The sequence below is a fragment of the Sabethes cyaneus genome, chromosome 1, assembly GCF_943734655.1.
Source record: "Sabethes cyaneus chromosome 1, idSabCyanKW18_F2, whole genome shotgun sequence".
Taxonomy (NCBI): Eukaryota; Metazoa; Arthropoda; class Insecta; order Diptera; family Culicidae; genus Sabethes; species Sabethes cyaneus.
Window position 1 is genome coordinate 78303769 of NC_071353.1, and position 17020 is coordinate 78320788.

At 35.2% G+C, this 17020-nt stretch overlaps 1 protein-coding gene across 1 annotated transcript in view; it reads right to left on the minus strand.

The window, feature by feature from the left end:
- The window catches only part of LOC128734877 (mediator of RNA polymerase II transcription subunit 6-like), a 49882-nt gene extending 33077 nt beyond the window's left edge, over positions 1 to 16805 (minus strand). Inside the window, exons 1-2 of the mRNA XM_053829272.1 lie at positions 16484 to 16805; positions 16146 to 16426 (exon numbers count right to left, since the gene is read on the minus strand). Coding sequence (XP_053685247.1) covers positions 16146 to 16426; positions 16484 to 16680 — 478 coding nt within the window. The 5' untranslated portion in view covers positions 16681 to 16805. The remainder of the gene's footprint in view (positions 1 to 16145; positions 16427 to 16483) is intronic.
- Positions 16806 to 17020: the final 215 nt, after the last annotated feature.

Genomic DNA, 17020 nt, shown 5'->3' on the forward strand with positions numbered 1-17020 from the left:
TATTATGGGTCAGTAAAACAAAATTGGTTTTATTTCGAGAAAAACGCGCGCGCGCTCGTGTGTGTGCATGTGTGTGCGTGTGTGCGTGCGTGTGTGCGTGCGTGTGTGTGTGTGCGTGTGTGCGTGCGTGTGTGTGCGTGCGTGTGTGTGCGTGCGTGTGTGTGTGTGCGTGTGTGTGTGTGCGTGTGTGTGTGGTGTGTGTGTGTGTGTGTGTGTGTGTGTGTGTGTGTGTGTGTGTGTGTGTGTGTGTGTGTGTGTGTGTGTGTGTGTGTGTGTGTGTGTGTGTGTGTGTGTGTGTGTGTGTGTGTGTGTGTGGTGTGTGTGTGTGTGTGTGTGTGTGTGTGTGTAGTTCTCGCGGTTTAGGGATCTTGTTGTATCTTGTACTTCTTCTTCAAGAAGCTCATCAAACTGATTCAATCTCTGATGGATGGTACTCAGTGCTGTATTCGGATTTCGAATGGATTGTCAAGTTCATTCGAATCGCACAGAGGGCTTTATCAAGGTGATGGTCTCTATGGCAAACCAAATATACAAAAAGCGACTTAAGCTAAATTGATACGATAGGCAGGGCAAGCAGCAAGAATGCCGGACAACTATCCTGCAAAGATGGCATTTGCCTCAAATCCGGTAGGAACAAGATAACCAGGGGCGCAGCGAGCAAGATGGTTAGACTAGGTGAAGCGAGACCTGTCGGAGAGTACACGGTGTCCGAGGAATTGGAGAGCGTTAGCCCACAACCGAATGCATTGGAGAAACTTTGTTCATCAGGCTTTGTCTTAGGACGGCAAGCCAACTAAGTAAAGTAAGTTCAGGAAGAGGAAAAGTATTTGGTCCTGGCTTACTAGTTTTGGGTGGTTTCCAAAAATAACGCGGAACTGTACTATACGGTAGATTGTGATCCCTTGTAACTTCCTGAACTTTTTCGGATTGTCTTGCTAGATCAAGAGCGTGATGCAATATATCAGGATCATAGTGCTTCGATCTCTGTATTTTCCTTTTCTTTTTCGATTTTCTGATTTTCCTTGCACGTTTTTTCGTTTTACTGAAAACAAATTACAATTTTAGTCAAATCCAGCGAGTACTGTTGATCTATATGCTTGACCCATAATACTGGGAAAAGTCAATTTTGCTCCCAGTATTATGGGCCATTGTTTAATTTGATATACTAAAGCGGGAAATAAATTTTTCTAGGTGGTTTCACCGTAATTCAATGAATACATACCTATTCGCTCGATTTCCAACCATTTTGGGCCCAGGCACAAAAATTTACGCCGCTATTCAGCTTATAATTCGCAACCGACTTTTTATAACAACCGCAAAAATAACAAATCGACGTCGATTGGAGCCAACTGACAACTTTCGGAAAATTAGGCAAATTAACGCATTGGAACTAAGTGTATTGCTGTCAAGCATGTAGCGGAATGTTGCTTCTGTCTATTCAACTCATAATCGATGGTTAAATATTAGTTTGCTATGTATAAAACTAAAGTAAAGCATAGACTGGCCCATAATACTGGGGTGACTGTATTAATATCAAATTATCAAAAAATCTGCTATGAACACATATTTCATATTGTCAATTCAAAACAAGTTTCGTATGTGGCTCTGAAGCCCGAAAGTTAAGGTCGACCGATTATAAAACTAAATAAGGTGTTCATCAAGTAACATAAATGACGCTTACAAGTATTTACGCACCCAAGGAAAGAAAATATAATTATTCTACGCAATACCTTGTGAATTTTACTGGCAAATAAGGATTTTAAAGAATACGGAACGGATATGTAAAAATATAGTCAAGTTAATTATAGATGTTCCTGAGAAATTAAATAATGATTATTGTGGCAGTAGAAAGGCTAGGTCACGCCGTTAGGTGGATTAATTCGGGTTTTTAAGACAAAAAGTAATTTTTTTTTTTTTTGTGGGGTGTTGAGTTGGAGCTGCTTGGCAGCTTGATTTTCAAGGCTCAACCCAAAAGAATAATAAATTTTAGCTTCTATCTTGCAACAGTACTTCCAGACGGACTAGCCTATGTCGGCCGGTTGAACACTGGTTGGCCAGTACTGTCTTTGGATAGGTTTTCAAAATAAAACAAATTGACTGTAGTGCGATGTAGTTGTTCATGGTGGCTGAATATGAGTCTGAAGACGAGTGATAAAGTCAGATGAGTAGGTACGTCGCGTCGAACGTTTCTCCTTTCTTAACTAAGAAACAAGTCGGGAAGCAAATTTGAATTTGTTAATGCTTTATCGATTTTAAAATACTTTATAGGATTTTAGAATTTCTAAATCTTGTCTTTTTGAGTCTTTAGAGGTAATGTCACCCACTAAAATATTGTTTTACTAACATCATGCGCATATCTCCATCAACAGTGTACATACTTGATATGTGCATAATGGCAGTATATGCATTGCGTTGACGTGAATCTAAACTTTGTTCACTTAATACTTCTGAAAACTACTGAAAAGAAAACTCAATTGATTGACAAATGTATTAATGAATTTTTGAGTTACTGTCGACCAATCTAACACCCGCTTCTAGGCAAGTTTTCATTTAATATGCAACTATGTTATGTTTTTCGCTGAAGAAATAATAATAAATTTAGTAATATTTAAACCTACTAGAAAACATTATAAATTTTGAATATCACTGGTTCGCATACCTTTATGTTGCCTTTTTCTTTGTTAGCTTTACCTGGATTCTCTGTAGCCCGTCACATCACCTGAATCAGAGATTGGTCCATATTATTGTTGTTATCATGTTGTTCCAGATTCTTTTCTTGTTCAGGTCGTGTTAGTTTGTCGACATTTACTTGGTCTTCCAGCGAAAACAAACTGAAAGAAGAAAAAAAGACGAAAACCCCTTGGGCAACTGCCCTGGATAGATTAAAATTCGCGATTCGGGCAAGCCAAGTCAAAGGTAATATCTTTGTGATTAACCTTACCAAAAGCCCTGAATCAATAGAAAATAGGTATATGTATATCAATTAAGATTCGTAAATCGAATCTTCGAACGTCTTGCTACCATTTTGAACGTTCTGCCAAATAAATTGATTCAAAAATACTTTTGGTAGGCTTCACCACATTTGGCATCACTAGTGTGCATCTTCCATTTGTGTAAAGATACAGACCAGCCCTGGGACCTGGTTGCAGTTAAGCAATCCTCAAGGTTATGCCATGCCCAGGGATTCGGGTTTTTAAGGCAAAAAGTAATTGAATGAAAAAGCTCTTATCACATCATGATTCAACTAATCTTTATCAACGATAACAAATCTATTATTTTGATGACCGAATGCAAGTAAATATATATTTTTACTATAAGTATGTATAAATATGATTACAATATAATAATATATTGTAATATTAAGGAATGTGCGGTAAAGACGGGCACCTCAAGATTAAAATTCAATATCTACACAAGCATCTCTGTTTGATATAGCCATACTATTAGTAAATTTTGTTCAAAACTAATACTTCATCATCAAAAACATTACATATTTTCTAGACATTGTGGAGAAAAACGGACACATTATATGAAAGATGGACACCGCAAAAAAGGTGTGATGCCTGATGAGTAATACCTAACCATCCAGTTAGCTTCGAGGTATGATACCAGTCGTCGTATGTTCGAATCTCGACTGGATGGCGCTGCCAAAGTCAGTAGGATCGTTGTACAAGCCCCGTAGAGTGATTTATCTATTTTGGAGAGACGTTGCGCGTGCGTTATTTAGGACATTTACGGCAAAATCAAATAGAAGTGACCAAAATAAAGTACGCGTAAAGCCTATCAAATAGACAAATCAACCTAATTGTTTTGTACTCTAATAACTAGCTGCAGAGTCTCTCGACAAAGGGTGGTTCCAGGCAAAGGGTGAACATGTGCATTCCATAACCTCTGTTCACTAACTTCTATCCCTACGCCCACGTGTTGCCGGCTGGGGTACGCAATATCGATTGCTGTAGGCAAACAGTGAAGGGGACACAGTGGCTTCCGCCCACCTTAAGCTGGCAGCCACGTCAGCGAGATAGGGACCTGAGGCTAACAACCCACTGTACCCGAAAACAAAAAAAAAGTTAATGAAAAAGAAAGTCCCTCGATAAAGAAGACGGGTTAAGTCTTAGACATTTATACCTAACGCCGATTTCGACTTACTTCAATACTTTATCATTAAAATACTTGAATAGTCAAAAAATTTGAAATTCCGTTTCTGAAAGCTGTTTAGTCAGCTTTTTTAGCAATCATAGTGGCTTCGCTGAGCACACTAGCAAGAAAACCCAGAAAACATTTTTTAGCTTGCAAGATGCATAGTAAGTATCATACTTCGATGGGCATCATTTTCAGCTCTTTTTTCTAGCGTTTCTTTTTTAAAAGTTTTCATTTTCTTTTTCAACTGTTTTATTTTTTATATTTTATATAACTGTTTTAAAACTGTACAATAATTTGCAAGTTATAAACAAAACTATTTTAATGAATAGGCAAAATTAGTTTCAAATTTATGTGTTCGTCTTTTATAGCAACTTATGTTACAGTTATAGTTCGCAACATGAGTTGCTAATGTTTCTGTTTGCAGCACTAGGTGGGGCAGTTAGAGCCAAGTCTGTCCAGGGCTGAGATAAGGTGGTTGTGATAATGATAAAAGAATCCTTGCGGATAACGCTAGCGCCATAATGCGTTGGTGACGATGGATTAATGAGGAGGAAGAAGAATGACAGAACTTGGCTCTTTCCATATCCGCTATAATTGTGTACTTGGTGGAATATTGAATAAGATGACTTGTACTTATCTTGTTTTCTCCTTCCTTTGTTTGTTTGCTCGTCTTGTCCGTATGCTCTCTTACGTTGGTCTACTTCACGGCTCCACGCCATCGTTGTCACCAGTGCAGTCGTCGGTGGCTGATCTCCGCCCCTCACGACAACATTATTTTTGCCATGAGAAGAAGCGATAGAGATCAGGCAGAGAAGGAAAAGAAAAGAAAAGAGAAAATTTTTAGTTAACATGTTGATTGTAATTTTCGGGTTAGTAATATCACGAGAATTCTATGTCTGCCATCACCTATGCTACTACCGACTAACTACTCGCTAGGATGCACGCTACTAATCTCTCCAACTACTCATGTCATCACGGTCGGCAACCCAGTGCTGTTCAACCACCTATGCTCATTAAAAGCCACAGCCGCTTCTTTATCTACCATCTTTGCAGTATTGTAGCTGTTGGCGTTAATTTTCGAATATTTTGTGCGGAATATTATTCAAGAGCAACATTATCGCTCAGAACTATCGAAAAACTGCTTGAACTTCCGAAAAATAGAGCAGATGCGATATAATGGGGACTGGTACTCGCTCGTATTATTCCCGGTGGCATTAATTGCATATTTGTAGCGGTAGTCAACCGATTTGTCGGTATGCTCTTCAGACCGTGGTCAATTGAAATGATTCTGTAACTAAGAAGGATAGGATGGATCAAGTAGAACTTCACTTGAAGATATGTATATATGCCGTGTTAAGTCTTAAGTGCAAGCTGTCACTGAAGCAAGACTTAATAAGATGTTAACGACATTGATAATTCTGAGGATGGTATTGAATCGAAAAAAATCCTCATACCATGGCCATATATTATGTACTATGACCATATTTTAGGAAGTGGGAATGATGGTATATTGAGGACAGCCCTTCGCTATCGCTTGAATCAGCCAGAGAATCGAATACCTGTTTTTACTTGAAGAGCTATACTCTAAAAAGATTTAGTTAGAAATGGAATTCCAGTCGAAGTCTGCCAGGATTGGGCAATGGACAGAACAAAATATATATCGAGACTATAAAGCTTTTCGAGAGATCCACTAAGTCCGACCGCGACGATAGCAGCAAGAATGGAGAGGAGCAGGCCGCCGGTGAGTTGCCACCGTCCGACTTGATGCACTCTCCGACAGAGGCTCATCAGCATTAGAAGGGCCCTTGGGAGACAAACAGCGTCATTCATGATCATTTTATGTTGTTAGTTGAATACCGTTAACGCGGTTAGTCACAAGACATGCAAATCATTCTGATAAAGGAGGGAAATAAGAAAATAATAATTATAATTAATTACATCCAAAACAATACAATAGAGGTGACAGTAACACCAACGATAGCAATATTAGTAATAATAGTAATAACATAGGAAACTGACACAGGAAACACAGCTACTGACTATAACTTCCTGCCCATTAATAATTGTAGTTTGGCAGCATAAGTATAAGAAGAATTTCCGACTCATCATAGACACACACATATATTCATTCGTACCTATACACCCATGCACACTCATACATGCATACACATGTATACATGTACGTGTGTGTATATTTTTCAGTGCTGTGCTGTCCATAATCGCATAACAGCCACAAATTCTATGGCAATCTCATAGAAAATGTCTCGATTACACAAATAAAGACATCACATCATTTTTGAACACTCGTTCGTTCTAACTAGCGATAAATTTTAATTTTCATGAGTAAGTCAAAATCTCATGAAGTGTGGGTAGGATTTGGTTTCAGTTTTCTAGAGAAATTTCTGTGCATACCAGCAATTCATCTAGGGAACTGAGTAAGCCCTCCCGGTGCTTCGGCCCAAACGGATTGAATTTAAAATCAAATCCGTTCGATTTCGCTCCATTCCGCTTTACGAGACACATCAGCATCTTTGGCTCGAGCAGCACGTTCCTCACAATCATGTTAAACTATGACCGCCCATATGGGTGCCACGAGACACATGCTACACATAAAGCTAAATTATGCAATACTATACTACATACTACACATATATCTAACTTAAACTATATTACATTCTACATGCGGAATTAAGTTTAGGATTGTGCCGAAGTGCGCGACAAACCACCTACCCATGGGAGGGATTTTTATTATATCTTAGAAACTAAACACAAAACCTGAATATACTGTTACATTTTGAGTTTCCAGGCTGCCTTCAGCTAAAAAGCTTCGAAACATGTCGACTTTGAAAAACTTGAAACAGAGCAGAGTTTTACAAATGTTTGAATCATGTTCAGAATACACATTTTCTGCGATGGTGTCCCGTAACGAAAAGTATTCCGCCACTATTCAATGATGCTTATTATAATAAATATTTCGCCCTCGTATTGAGAAAGTACTACTAAATAGCAGCTCAAAACACCTATTTTGAAAGATATTCGTCAGACTTTTGGTAAAATATGAACAAATTTGCTTCAAAAAAACGGTTGCTCATGGTGTCTCGTAACGCTGGAATGTGTCCTTGGCTTTAATCACAGAATAGAAGTGGAAGTAGAAATCCACACTCGTACATGCTACTCGTACATTCTACAGATACTAGCAAACCTGGCGGTAGCGAGTCACTTTTTTCCACGAAAACACAGGCGAGCGTTCTGTGCTGTTACCGTATGGTCGTCATCTACCGCTCATTTAAAAACCCGAATTAATCCATCTAGCGGCGTGACCTGGCCTTTCTACTAGATCATTTTTTATTTATTAGTTTCTGAATATGTATTTATAATTCAGTTAGCCATATTTTAAACTTCAATTTACTGCGAGCAACTATTGTATTTTCCTTATTAGACTCCAGAATGGATATATGTACCGTGAACGCACCATATTCTGCGCAGTTAAGACATTTTTATGATTCTTCCGCTTTCGTAAGTATTCTAGACTTAAATTAATAACGGTGATAGCAGCAACGTGTAGTGCTACGGTCTATAGTATTTGGGAAAAAACATGGGAATTAAAAGTCGACCAACAATTGAGTATATTTTTTATTTTGGAAACTTATTCACGGTGTCTAATTCTGCGCACTTTCTTGCCCATGTTTCTAATTCTGCGCATGTGTGTTCCTAATTCTGCGCACCTAAAAAGTAACAATAAACACTCATACCATGTTGTTTATGTATTTATACGCTAAAAGCACGTCAAAAATCCGGCATTAGCCATTACCATAAATAAATCCATGAGTTGGTGTTCTTGTGCTGTCCAGGTGGCACAGGAATATTGTTATCATTTTGATTGGCTTATTTTAAATACTTTATTGTCGATAACATAAAGGGCGGGTTGATTCGGGTTTTCTGCATACTGAATATTACACTTTAGACAAATATTAAAAATTGTGTTTTCATGTAGAAACCACTTCGCCACTGCCTGACAGTTCCATGGACATTAAAAAAAATCAGAAAACTTGGTTCCATAAATTGGCGCTCGTAAGTTCGGACCCCGAGTCGCAACACAGGATCCTTATTGGAGATTATTGTTCACTGGTTCACTTGGTAGAATGAAAACTCGCGTGTGTACTGAAACTCTACCTTTAGAGGAATAACGTTTATTCTGGACTTGATCGAACGGACGTGAATTTGACTACTTGTTACCGTGATTGCTTGATCGGTACTACTGACTTTAATCTTATCGAAAGGGTTAATTATACAATTTATCAAATGATCACACTGAGCATGAGGGTATATGAGAGTGATAAACCTATATTCACCACTGCATGATCGATCCTATCTTCTTTGCTACTATTCATTGAGATATTGACGCGTCTATAAATGACGCTTATTATTTTTTGTACTAGCTTTAACAGTCGACAATCCTAATCAATGTAATTTAAAGGTTCTACCTGAATTTTCATGCCTCTATACGTCAGCCATTTGGGTGAGGTATTCTTTCGCGATTTCTTCGAAGGATACATTACTGCGCAGGATTTGGAACATGAATAAAAAACCTGTGCCTAAATCTGCGCACTACTGCGTCGCATTTTTCCAACAAAACCAAGACATGCAATCACTCTTTTTGTCTAAAACATGACTAAAACTAATTATTCTTTCTAACTATGCTGAGTAATTTGATCATTGCAAGGAATTTCGATCATAAATTTGTTAATTTTTTAGCATGACAGTTTTAGCGTTGGCACTAACGACGTTGTTTTCTGACATATAAAATACTTTTAGTTTCAGTTTAATTTATTTCGCTATCAAATATTATGGCCCTTTTGTGAATAATGGCGTAATATTCAATAGGCATGTATAAAAAAAATAACTCAATGGTCATAGTTATGCGCAATGTTGAAAAATACATATATTAAGAAAAATGAATTAGGAGCGGTCACGGTAGTAAATCAATAATTCAAAAACCAAAGTGCCACAAATATTTCCGATTGCAGGTAACAGTGAGAGAAGAAAATTACGATTGAAATGTTTTACAGCAATTCCTGCTTAAAAGCGCTGGAAAAAGAGTCATTTTTGTTTCGACTATTTTTAATTGAAAAGAAATTTAGCTGAGGATGCCACGTAAGGATTCATTTTCTATGAAATGAAATTTAGAAATGAGGTCAATATTTAATATATAGCCTAAATTATGCTCTAAAATCTGGTGAAGTGTTATCGAGGCGGATACTCCTTCGAATTTGAAGCAAATCTTTAAAATTTGATAAATTTTTCGAAAATACCCTAATTTTACTTTCTTTTAATAAAACTCAAACAAAATCAAATTCTACGTATAATTTTGAACAAAATATGTCACATAAACTTTTTTCTTAGGCCTAGCCGTTCTCAAGTTATTGTTAATTCTACTTAATGTTTAAATCTAAAATTTATGTCCTAGGGTAATTCTACGCGAGGTATCCAAGAACCGTGTAATCAACTTTAACGGATTTAAAGCAAATTTTATAACACTATTCATCTTAGGTCAAAAAACAAAAACCCAAAATTGGCCCCCACGGTTGATGGGAGCACATCCTTTTCACAGAAAAGAAATTTTTGTTAAACCCTCTTAATTATTTTGCTCTTCAGCTCTTCACTAGGTTTTAGAGTATATTTTAGGCTATCTTCAAAAAAATATGAGACAAATCTGAGGGAACATGTTTTTTGAGATAATTCTCATTTTATGATTTTTATCATGGTATTTCATGAAATTTTGAAGTTTTCTCTTTCAGTTAGGCCATTACAAATATTTTATGAAGTTTTTGTCCTCCCGCTGTTGGGCCACTGAAGGGGGGCGGGCGAAAAAAAAACAAATAGATTTTTTTAATCGAGCAAAAAAAATTGATTTAAGGCATTTTTACTTAAAGTTTAAACGTGAAAACCAAATCTATTCTCGCTTTTAATATATACGTTATTATTTTCCATGCAAAAATCTACGAAAAAAGACAAACACGAAAGAAAAATTTTTCGGCCGATTTTCGGAAATTCCGTTGTTTGAATTTTCATTTCTGTTTCGTGCTAGAGGCATCAACACTCATTTTTCGAATTTTTCAGACTGTAGAACCCACAGACAATTGATTTTATGAAAAAAAATTAACTCATATCCTACAAATTATTTTTTTGCCCCTCGATTTTTCAAGCCAATTTCCAAGGGGAGGTGACAAAAACTTTTGAAATTATTTGCAATGGCCTTATTGAAAATACACTTAATTTTCGACAACTTTTTCTTTGATGTCATTTTGAACAAATAAGTAGGTTTTGAGATATGAATTTTAAAAAACCCGAATTAATCCACCTAGCGGCGTGACCTAGCCTTTCTAGTGCCACAATAATCATTATTTAATTTCTCAGAAACATCTATAATTAACTTGACTATTTTCTTAAATATCCGTTCCGTATTCCTCGAAATCCTTATTTGCCAGTAAAATTCACAACGTATTGCGTAGAATAATTATATTTTCTTTCCTTCGGTGCGTAAATACTTGTAAGCGTCATTTATGTTATTTGATGAACATCTTATTTAGTTTTATAATATTTACGTGATTTATAGAAAAATAATGTTAACACAAAAGATAATTTTTGCAGACTTGAATGAATATATATAGAAAATTAGAAATTAACCCTCTAACGGGTCTACAGGCGGCCTTAACTTTCGGGTTTCAGAGCAACATACGAAACTTGTTTTGAATTGATAAAAAAGAAGTAAAATAAAAAGTTATTTATATCCTTTATTTCTACTACTGTGTTTTATTGATAAATACGTATTTCGGTCTCGACGTGTGACCTTCATCAGTATCTAACTAACTTAGACTGTTTTGTTTTGAATTGACAATATGAAATATGTGTTCATAGCAGATGTTTTGATATTTTGATATTAATACCATGCGTTCGAAAGTTAGCATCTTTGAAAAACAAGAGTTCAGAAAAATTTTAATTATACCTCGCTTTTGAAGAAAAAGGATATCTACAACAAAATGATTAATCTGAAAATTTTACTATTAGTTTGCTTGGCTTCAATTTTGCAACATATCTGAATTAGAAAAAATAACTGAATAAAGCATTAGATATGAAAAAGAGAAATTTCTTAGCTGGTGCTCCTTCAGATAATTATTTTTGCATAAAAATCAAAACTTGAGCTTCTTTTGTACATTCAAAAGAAGCTCAAGTTTTGATTTCATAAAAAGATAGTCATTAGCTTGATCGCATCGTTTTTACAATGTTAGAGGGTTAGGAAAACTAGATGAGGTCGAAAAATAGTGCAAAAGCTGCGCCATAAACATGCTTGAGAATGAAAAGTATGATCGACATGATTTCCAGCGCTTGTCATTTTGGATTTATTTATTAAAACATGATACATGACATAAGACATCTGTCCTTTAAAATGTCACTAACGAAAACAAATCTTACAAAATTACTACCGTGCACCGTTTACTTCCTATTTTTCATATAACATTTCTAAGCTCTAATATCTAATGATTGAAAAGAGCATCTATTGATGCGCAAAATTTGTTTGAAATTTGTATAAATTTATTTGGTAAAATCAACACACTTTAATCCTATACACCACTATACCTACATGCTTAAATTAACTGCTTTTCTTTGCAAAGAAAGAAAAAACTTTCCGATTGAATCCCACTATTTAATATTTATTTGGAACAGATACGTAGTTCGCCTACGACGTGCAAGCTTCATCAGTGTCTTATTTCAAAGCGTGTACGTATCTGTCGCGAATGAATATTAAATAGTGGAATTTAGTCGGTAAAAGTTTTTTCTTTTCTTTAATTACAGAGTTCGTATTCCACTAAGAGGCTTCAAAAACTTCAGACAATTGACATGTTTCTCACTTTTCTTGAATTTCAATGCAAATTTAAAAATTGCAAACTGTCATCACACACACACGTACATACATACATACATACATACATACATATATACATACATACATACATACATACATACATACATACATACATACATACATACATACATACATACATACATACATATATACATACATACATACATACATACATACATACATACATACATACATACATACATACATACATACATACATACATACATACATATATACATACATACATACATACATACATACATACATACATACATACATACATACATACATACATACATACATACATACATACATACATACATACATACATACATACATACATACATACATACATACATACATACATACATACATACATACATACATACATACATACATACATACATACATACATACATACATACATACATACATACATACATACATACATACATACATACATACATACATACATACATACATACATACATACATACATACATACATACATACATACATACATACATACATACATACATACATACATACATACATACATACATACATACATACATACCTACATACATACATACATACATACATACATACATTGAATACAATCAACATTTGATTGATATGTTTTGATTTCACACGTTTTAACGGTTTAATATACGGTGCTTAAGTGTTAAAGTTTGAATAACTTTTGAATGAACCGTCCGATTTTAAATAACTCGGTTTCGTTTGATAGATTTCAGCAGTAATTTTCAAATAATAATAAAATGTGTGATGTTTTTCATTGAATTAATGTTTATATGTTTCAAAAATATGTTTTAAATACTATTTTTTCACATTTCTTTATGTAACTTTCAAACTACAAGTCCAATCATCATGAAATTTGGAAGTTAAGGGTTTGCAAGACTCCTCTTTCATATGCAATCAATTTTGTTCAAATCGGTTAACGGACCTGTGAGATAATGAAGTCCCATATTTTTCGTATTTTTATACATAACTTTTGAACTAAAAGTTCGATCAGTATGAAATTCAATAGCAACCTATGGGACACCTAGACCTTTCATTTGACACTAAGAACATTAAAATCGGTCCAGCCATCTCCGAGAAAAGTGAGTGAGATTAAAAGCGTTACATACACACACACACACACACACACACACACATACATACACACACACAGAAAATGCTCAGTTTTCGAAACTGAGTCGAATGGTATATGACATTCGGCCCGCAGGACCTTCTTTCCATTTCCGGTTTTTCAAGTGATTTCTATACCTTTATACTATATATTTATATAGTAGAAAGGCAAAACATAATAACCTCATTTCTAAATACTCCCGTTTGACAAATTACGCTTGACGAAAAAAAATAAATTTCATAGAAAATGAATCCTTGCGTGGTATCCAACATATCAGCAAAATTTCATTTCAATCAAAAATAGTCGAATCAAACCGTTTTGTTAGTTGAGCTGGAAGTGCTCTTCATCACTTTTCCTGTATATCAATGCAAATTACAAAACCGCAAATTGTACATACATACATCACACATACACACTTACATATACGCACATACATACATATACACACATAGATACATATACATATACATACACAAATGCATACATACATACATACATACATACATACATATATACATACATACACACATACATACATACATATATACATACATACATACATACATACATATACGCATGCACACATACATACATTATATACAATCGGCCCTTGATTGATACATTTTGGTTACACGTTTTGAAAGTTTTAATATACAGTGCTTAAGTGCTAAAGTTTGAATAACTTTTGAAGGAATCATCCGATTTTCAATAACTCGGTTTCATTTGATAGATCTCAACAGTAATTTTCAAATAACAATAAATCGTAAAGTATTTCCCATTGAATTAATGCTTATATGTAACAAAAATATGTTTTAAATGCTTTTGTATCACATTTCTTTATGTAACTTTCAAACCACAAGCCCATTCATCATGAAATTTGGAAGTTAAGGGTTTGAAAGGTTTCCCTTTCATATGCAATCAATTTTGTTCAAATCAGTTAAGGGACCTATGAGATAATGAAGTCCCATATTTTTCGTATTTTTATACATAACTTTTGAACTAAAAGTCCGATCAGTATGAAATTCAATAGCGACCAATGGGACACCTAGACCTTTCATTTGACACTAAGATCATAAAAATCGGTCCAGCCATCTCCGAGAAAAGTGAGTGAGATTGAAAAGCGTCACATACACACACATACACACACACACACACACACACACACACACACACACATACATACATACACACACCCACAGAAAATGCTCAGTTTTCGAAACTGAGTCGAATGGTATATGACATTCGGCTCGCAGGATCTTCTTTCAATTTCCGGTTTTTTGAGTGATTTCTATACCTTTATAATATATTTATATAATAGAAAGGCAAAACGATTCTAAGTTAGTTTGACCATAGCAAATCTAAATTGCGGTCCATCGAAACCCAATTTGCGTCATAAGATACAGAAAACAATTGTGTTTACAAGAAAAATTGACTTGGTTTCTGAATATTTCATTATAGTGACTTTAAAAAAAACAAAAAAAAGTAATGCAATCTCATGATCCCTTTTACGGCTCACTTGAAATATGCTGATCCATTCACCGCCCATATGGGTGCCATTTACAGCGCATATTTTTTACTATTGCCAAATAAATAAAACCCGCGTTTGACCCTTGTTTTGGGTTTGGCATTTATAGCAGAATAGAACGCTAATGTAAATACTGTGGACTTATTTCACGTTATTTAGTAGAATAGTTACTTTGGTTAGTAACAAGTTCGATTGAGCTAATAATTAATTTAGTCATTTGCACTCGGTGTCTTAATAAAGACGCGATCAAAATGTCGTTTCTCGCTACTCACTATATAGATTATTTATTTTGGAAATGAACTTTTATGAATATAGTGGAAATTTATGTTTAATTCGTATCATTAAACATACAAAATTGTTGTTTGTCAATAGTTTTTACAATAATGAACTATTTTAAAAAGATATAAGCATTTTTTGTGCGAAATGAGCGGGAATGGCGACCTTATGGTATTTGCTTCTATGCGAAAACCATCCCAAAGAAAAATAAAAACAAAAAAGACTCTGTTACCAGTTTTTATGGCCGAATCGTTAGGGCTTCCACTTCTGTTCTGTGCTTTAATGTTATTTGTAACCAATGGCCCTTTTAAAGGCACAAGCGAGTTGAAGCAAGATTATTGAAACATGTCAAGCTACGCATAATCATATTTATTACAATAATCTGTGGGCTGGTCATTCATTACTATTTCAACCTTTATGATGCACACAAGTGATTTTTAAAAGGAATCTCTTTATGTAGAATAGGTGACAACAAAAACCATTTTCTAGGAATCACCATAAGATTTAAATCGGAAAGCATTCAGATTCACAACATGCACGAGGAATAACGATTAAATTGAGGGACTCCTAAGTCATCAAAAAAGTTTCTCCTAAGTCCACCATCTTTCAAATCAGTCCGCGGGCCGCACGAGTTATCTCAAAGGGCCACATGCGGCCCGCGGGCCGCAGTTTGGCCATCACTGACTTAAACAATGGCACTCACAGATTCTTATAAACATACGTATGCCATAAATGCAGTTTACATTAGTCTTTGATCTAGTGATCTGATATAGTCCTACGAAAGGGTGGTACAACCCTTACGGCTGTATACCTTGTAGTTTTTATCCTAATTTTATGCATTTCATAAAAATATCGCCGAGTGCGCGGCCATTGGAACTGCGCGGCGACTGGTGCTTTCACGGTACATACTATCACATATATCTAACTTTATTTCATTCTACATGCGGAACTAACATTTACGCGGCTGTCGGATTGGTTGTCAAATTGCGGGATGAAATGAACCTCATACACTTGTATATTAGGTAACAGCTATTTTCGGTTAAATTTTATTCCGAATAACAATTTTTAGAGATTTATAATAATATCGTGCTAATGTTAGATGCTGTTATAAATTAAACGCAACTTACTTGCTTTATTAGAAGAGAAGTCCCACGAATATCCCTTACTTGGATGATAACGCGAAAATGAACTAGCTTCTTCAAAAGCACTCTGTAGATGATGTACAGTAGACAGTATTCTGGAGTTAAAAACACTGGATAAATCCGGCGCTTGGTAAACGGTTCCGGCGATTATATAATAATCTGCCAAAGGAGTTGCCTCGTTTGAATTGTGTCGATGTTGCTTTCGAATTACATATAGAATTGGATCTTGTACATGCAATAATATATATTCAACGCCAGTCATGTTACTGAAAGAAATATTCTGGATGTATCCAAGAAACTTTATGCTTATACAGTATTCTTACTTTAAAACATCTAAACTCTGTCGCTGCATTCGCACAATTTCGTTGTTGCAAGTACGGTCATAAAAAGGGTTGGATTTTTCCGAGAAATAATCCATAACATTAGTCGGATTCAGTATTGGTATCCAGTTAGAATCATGCCAAGAAATCCACAATGGATTTTCTTGCATTATGGAAAGTCCTAATCTGCCTGGCATCATTACACTTTTGAAATTTTGTTTCTAAAAAACTAAGCTTATAAATACGACTCAATCCGGGACACTACAGGAAGAAAGCCTAAAATTTTAATAATTATTTTTTTGACTGTTTGTTAAGTGGTTGTGTATTCGCGTTGACGGCATTAAACGATCTCTTGCACACTCAAAAAAATGCCCGTATGTACGTGTGGGTGAAAATCTGCGAAAATGTCAAAGTAAATTGATATACCAGGTAGAGTGACTATATACAGAGTGGCGACAATGTCAAAATTGGAATGATAATTATCTGTCAGTGTCATTCCAATCGAGCAGATGACCTATCCAACGCGTATGCAGGAAAGAG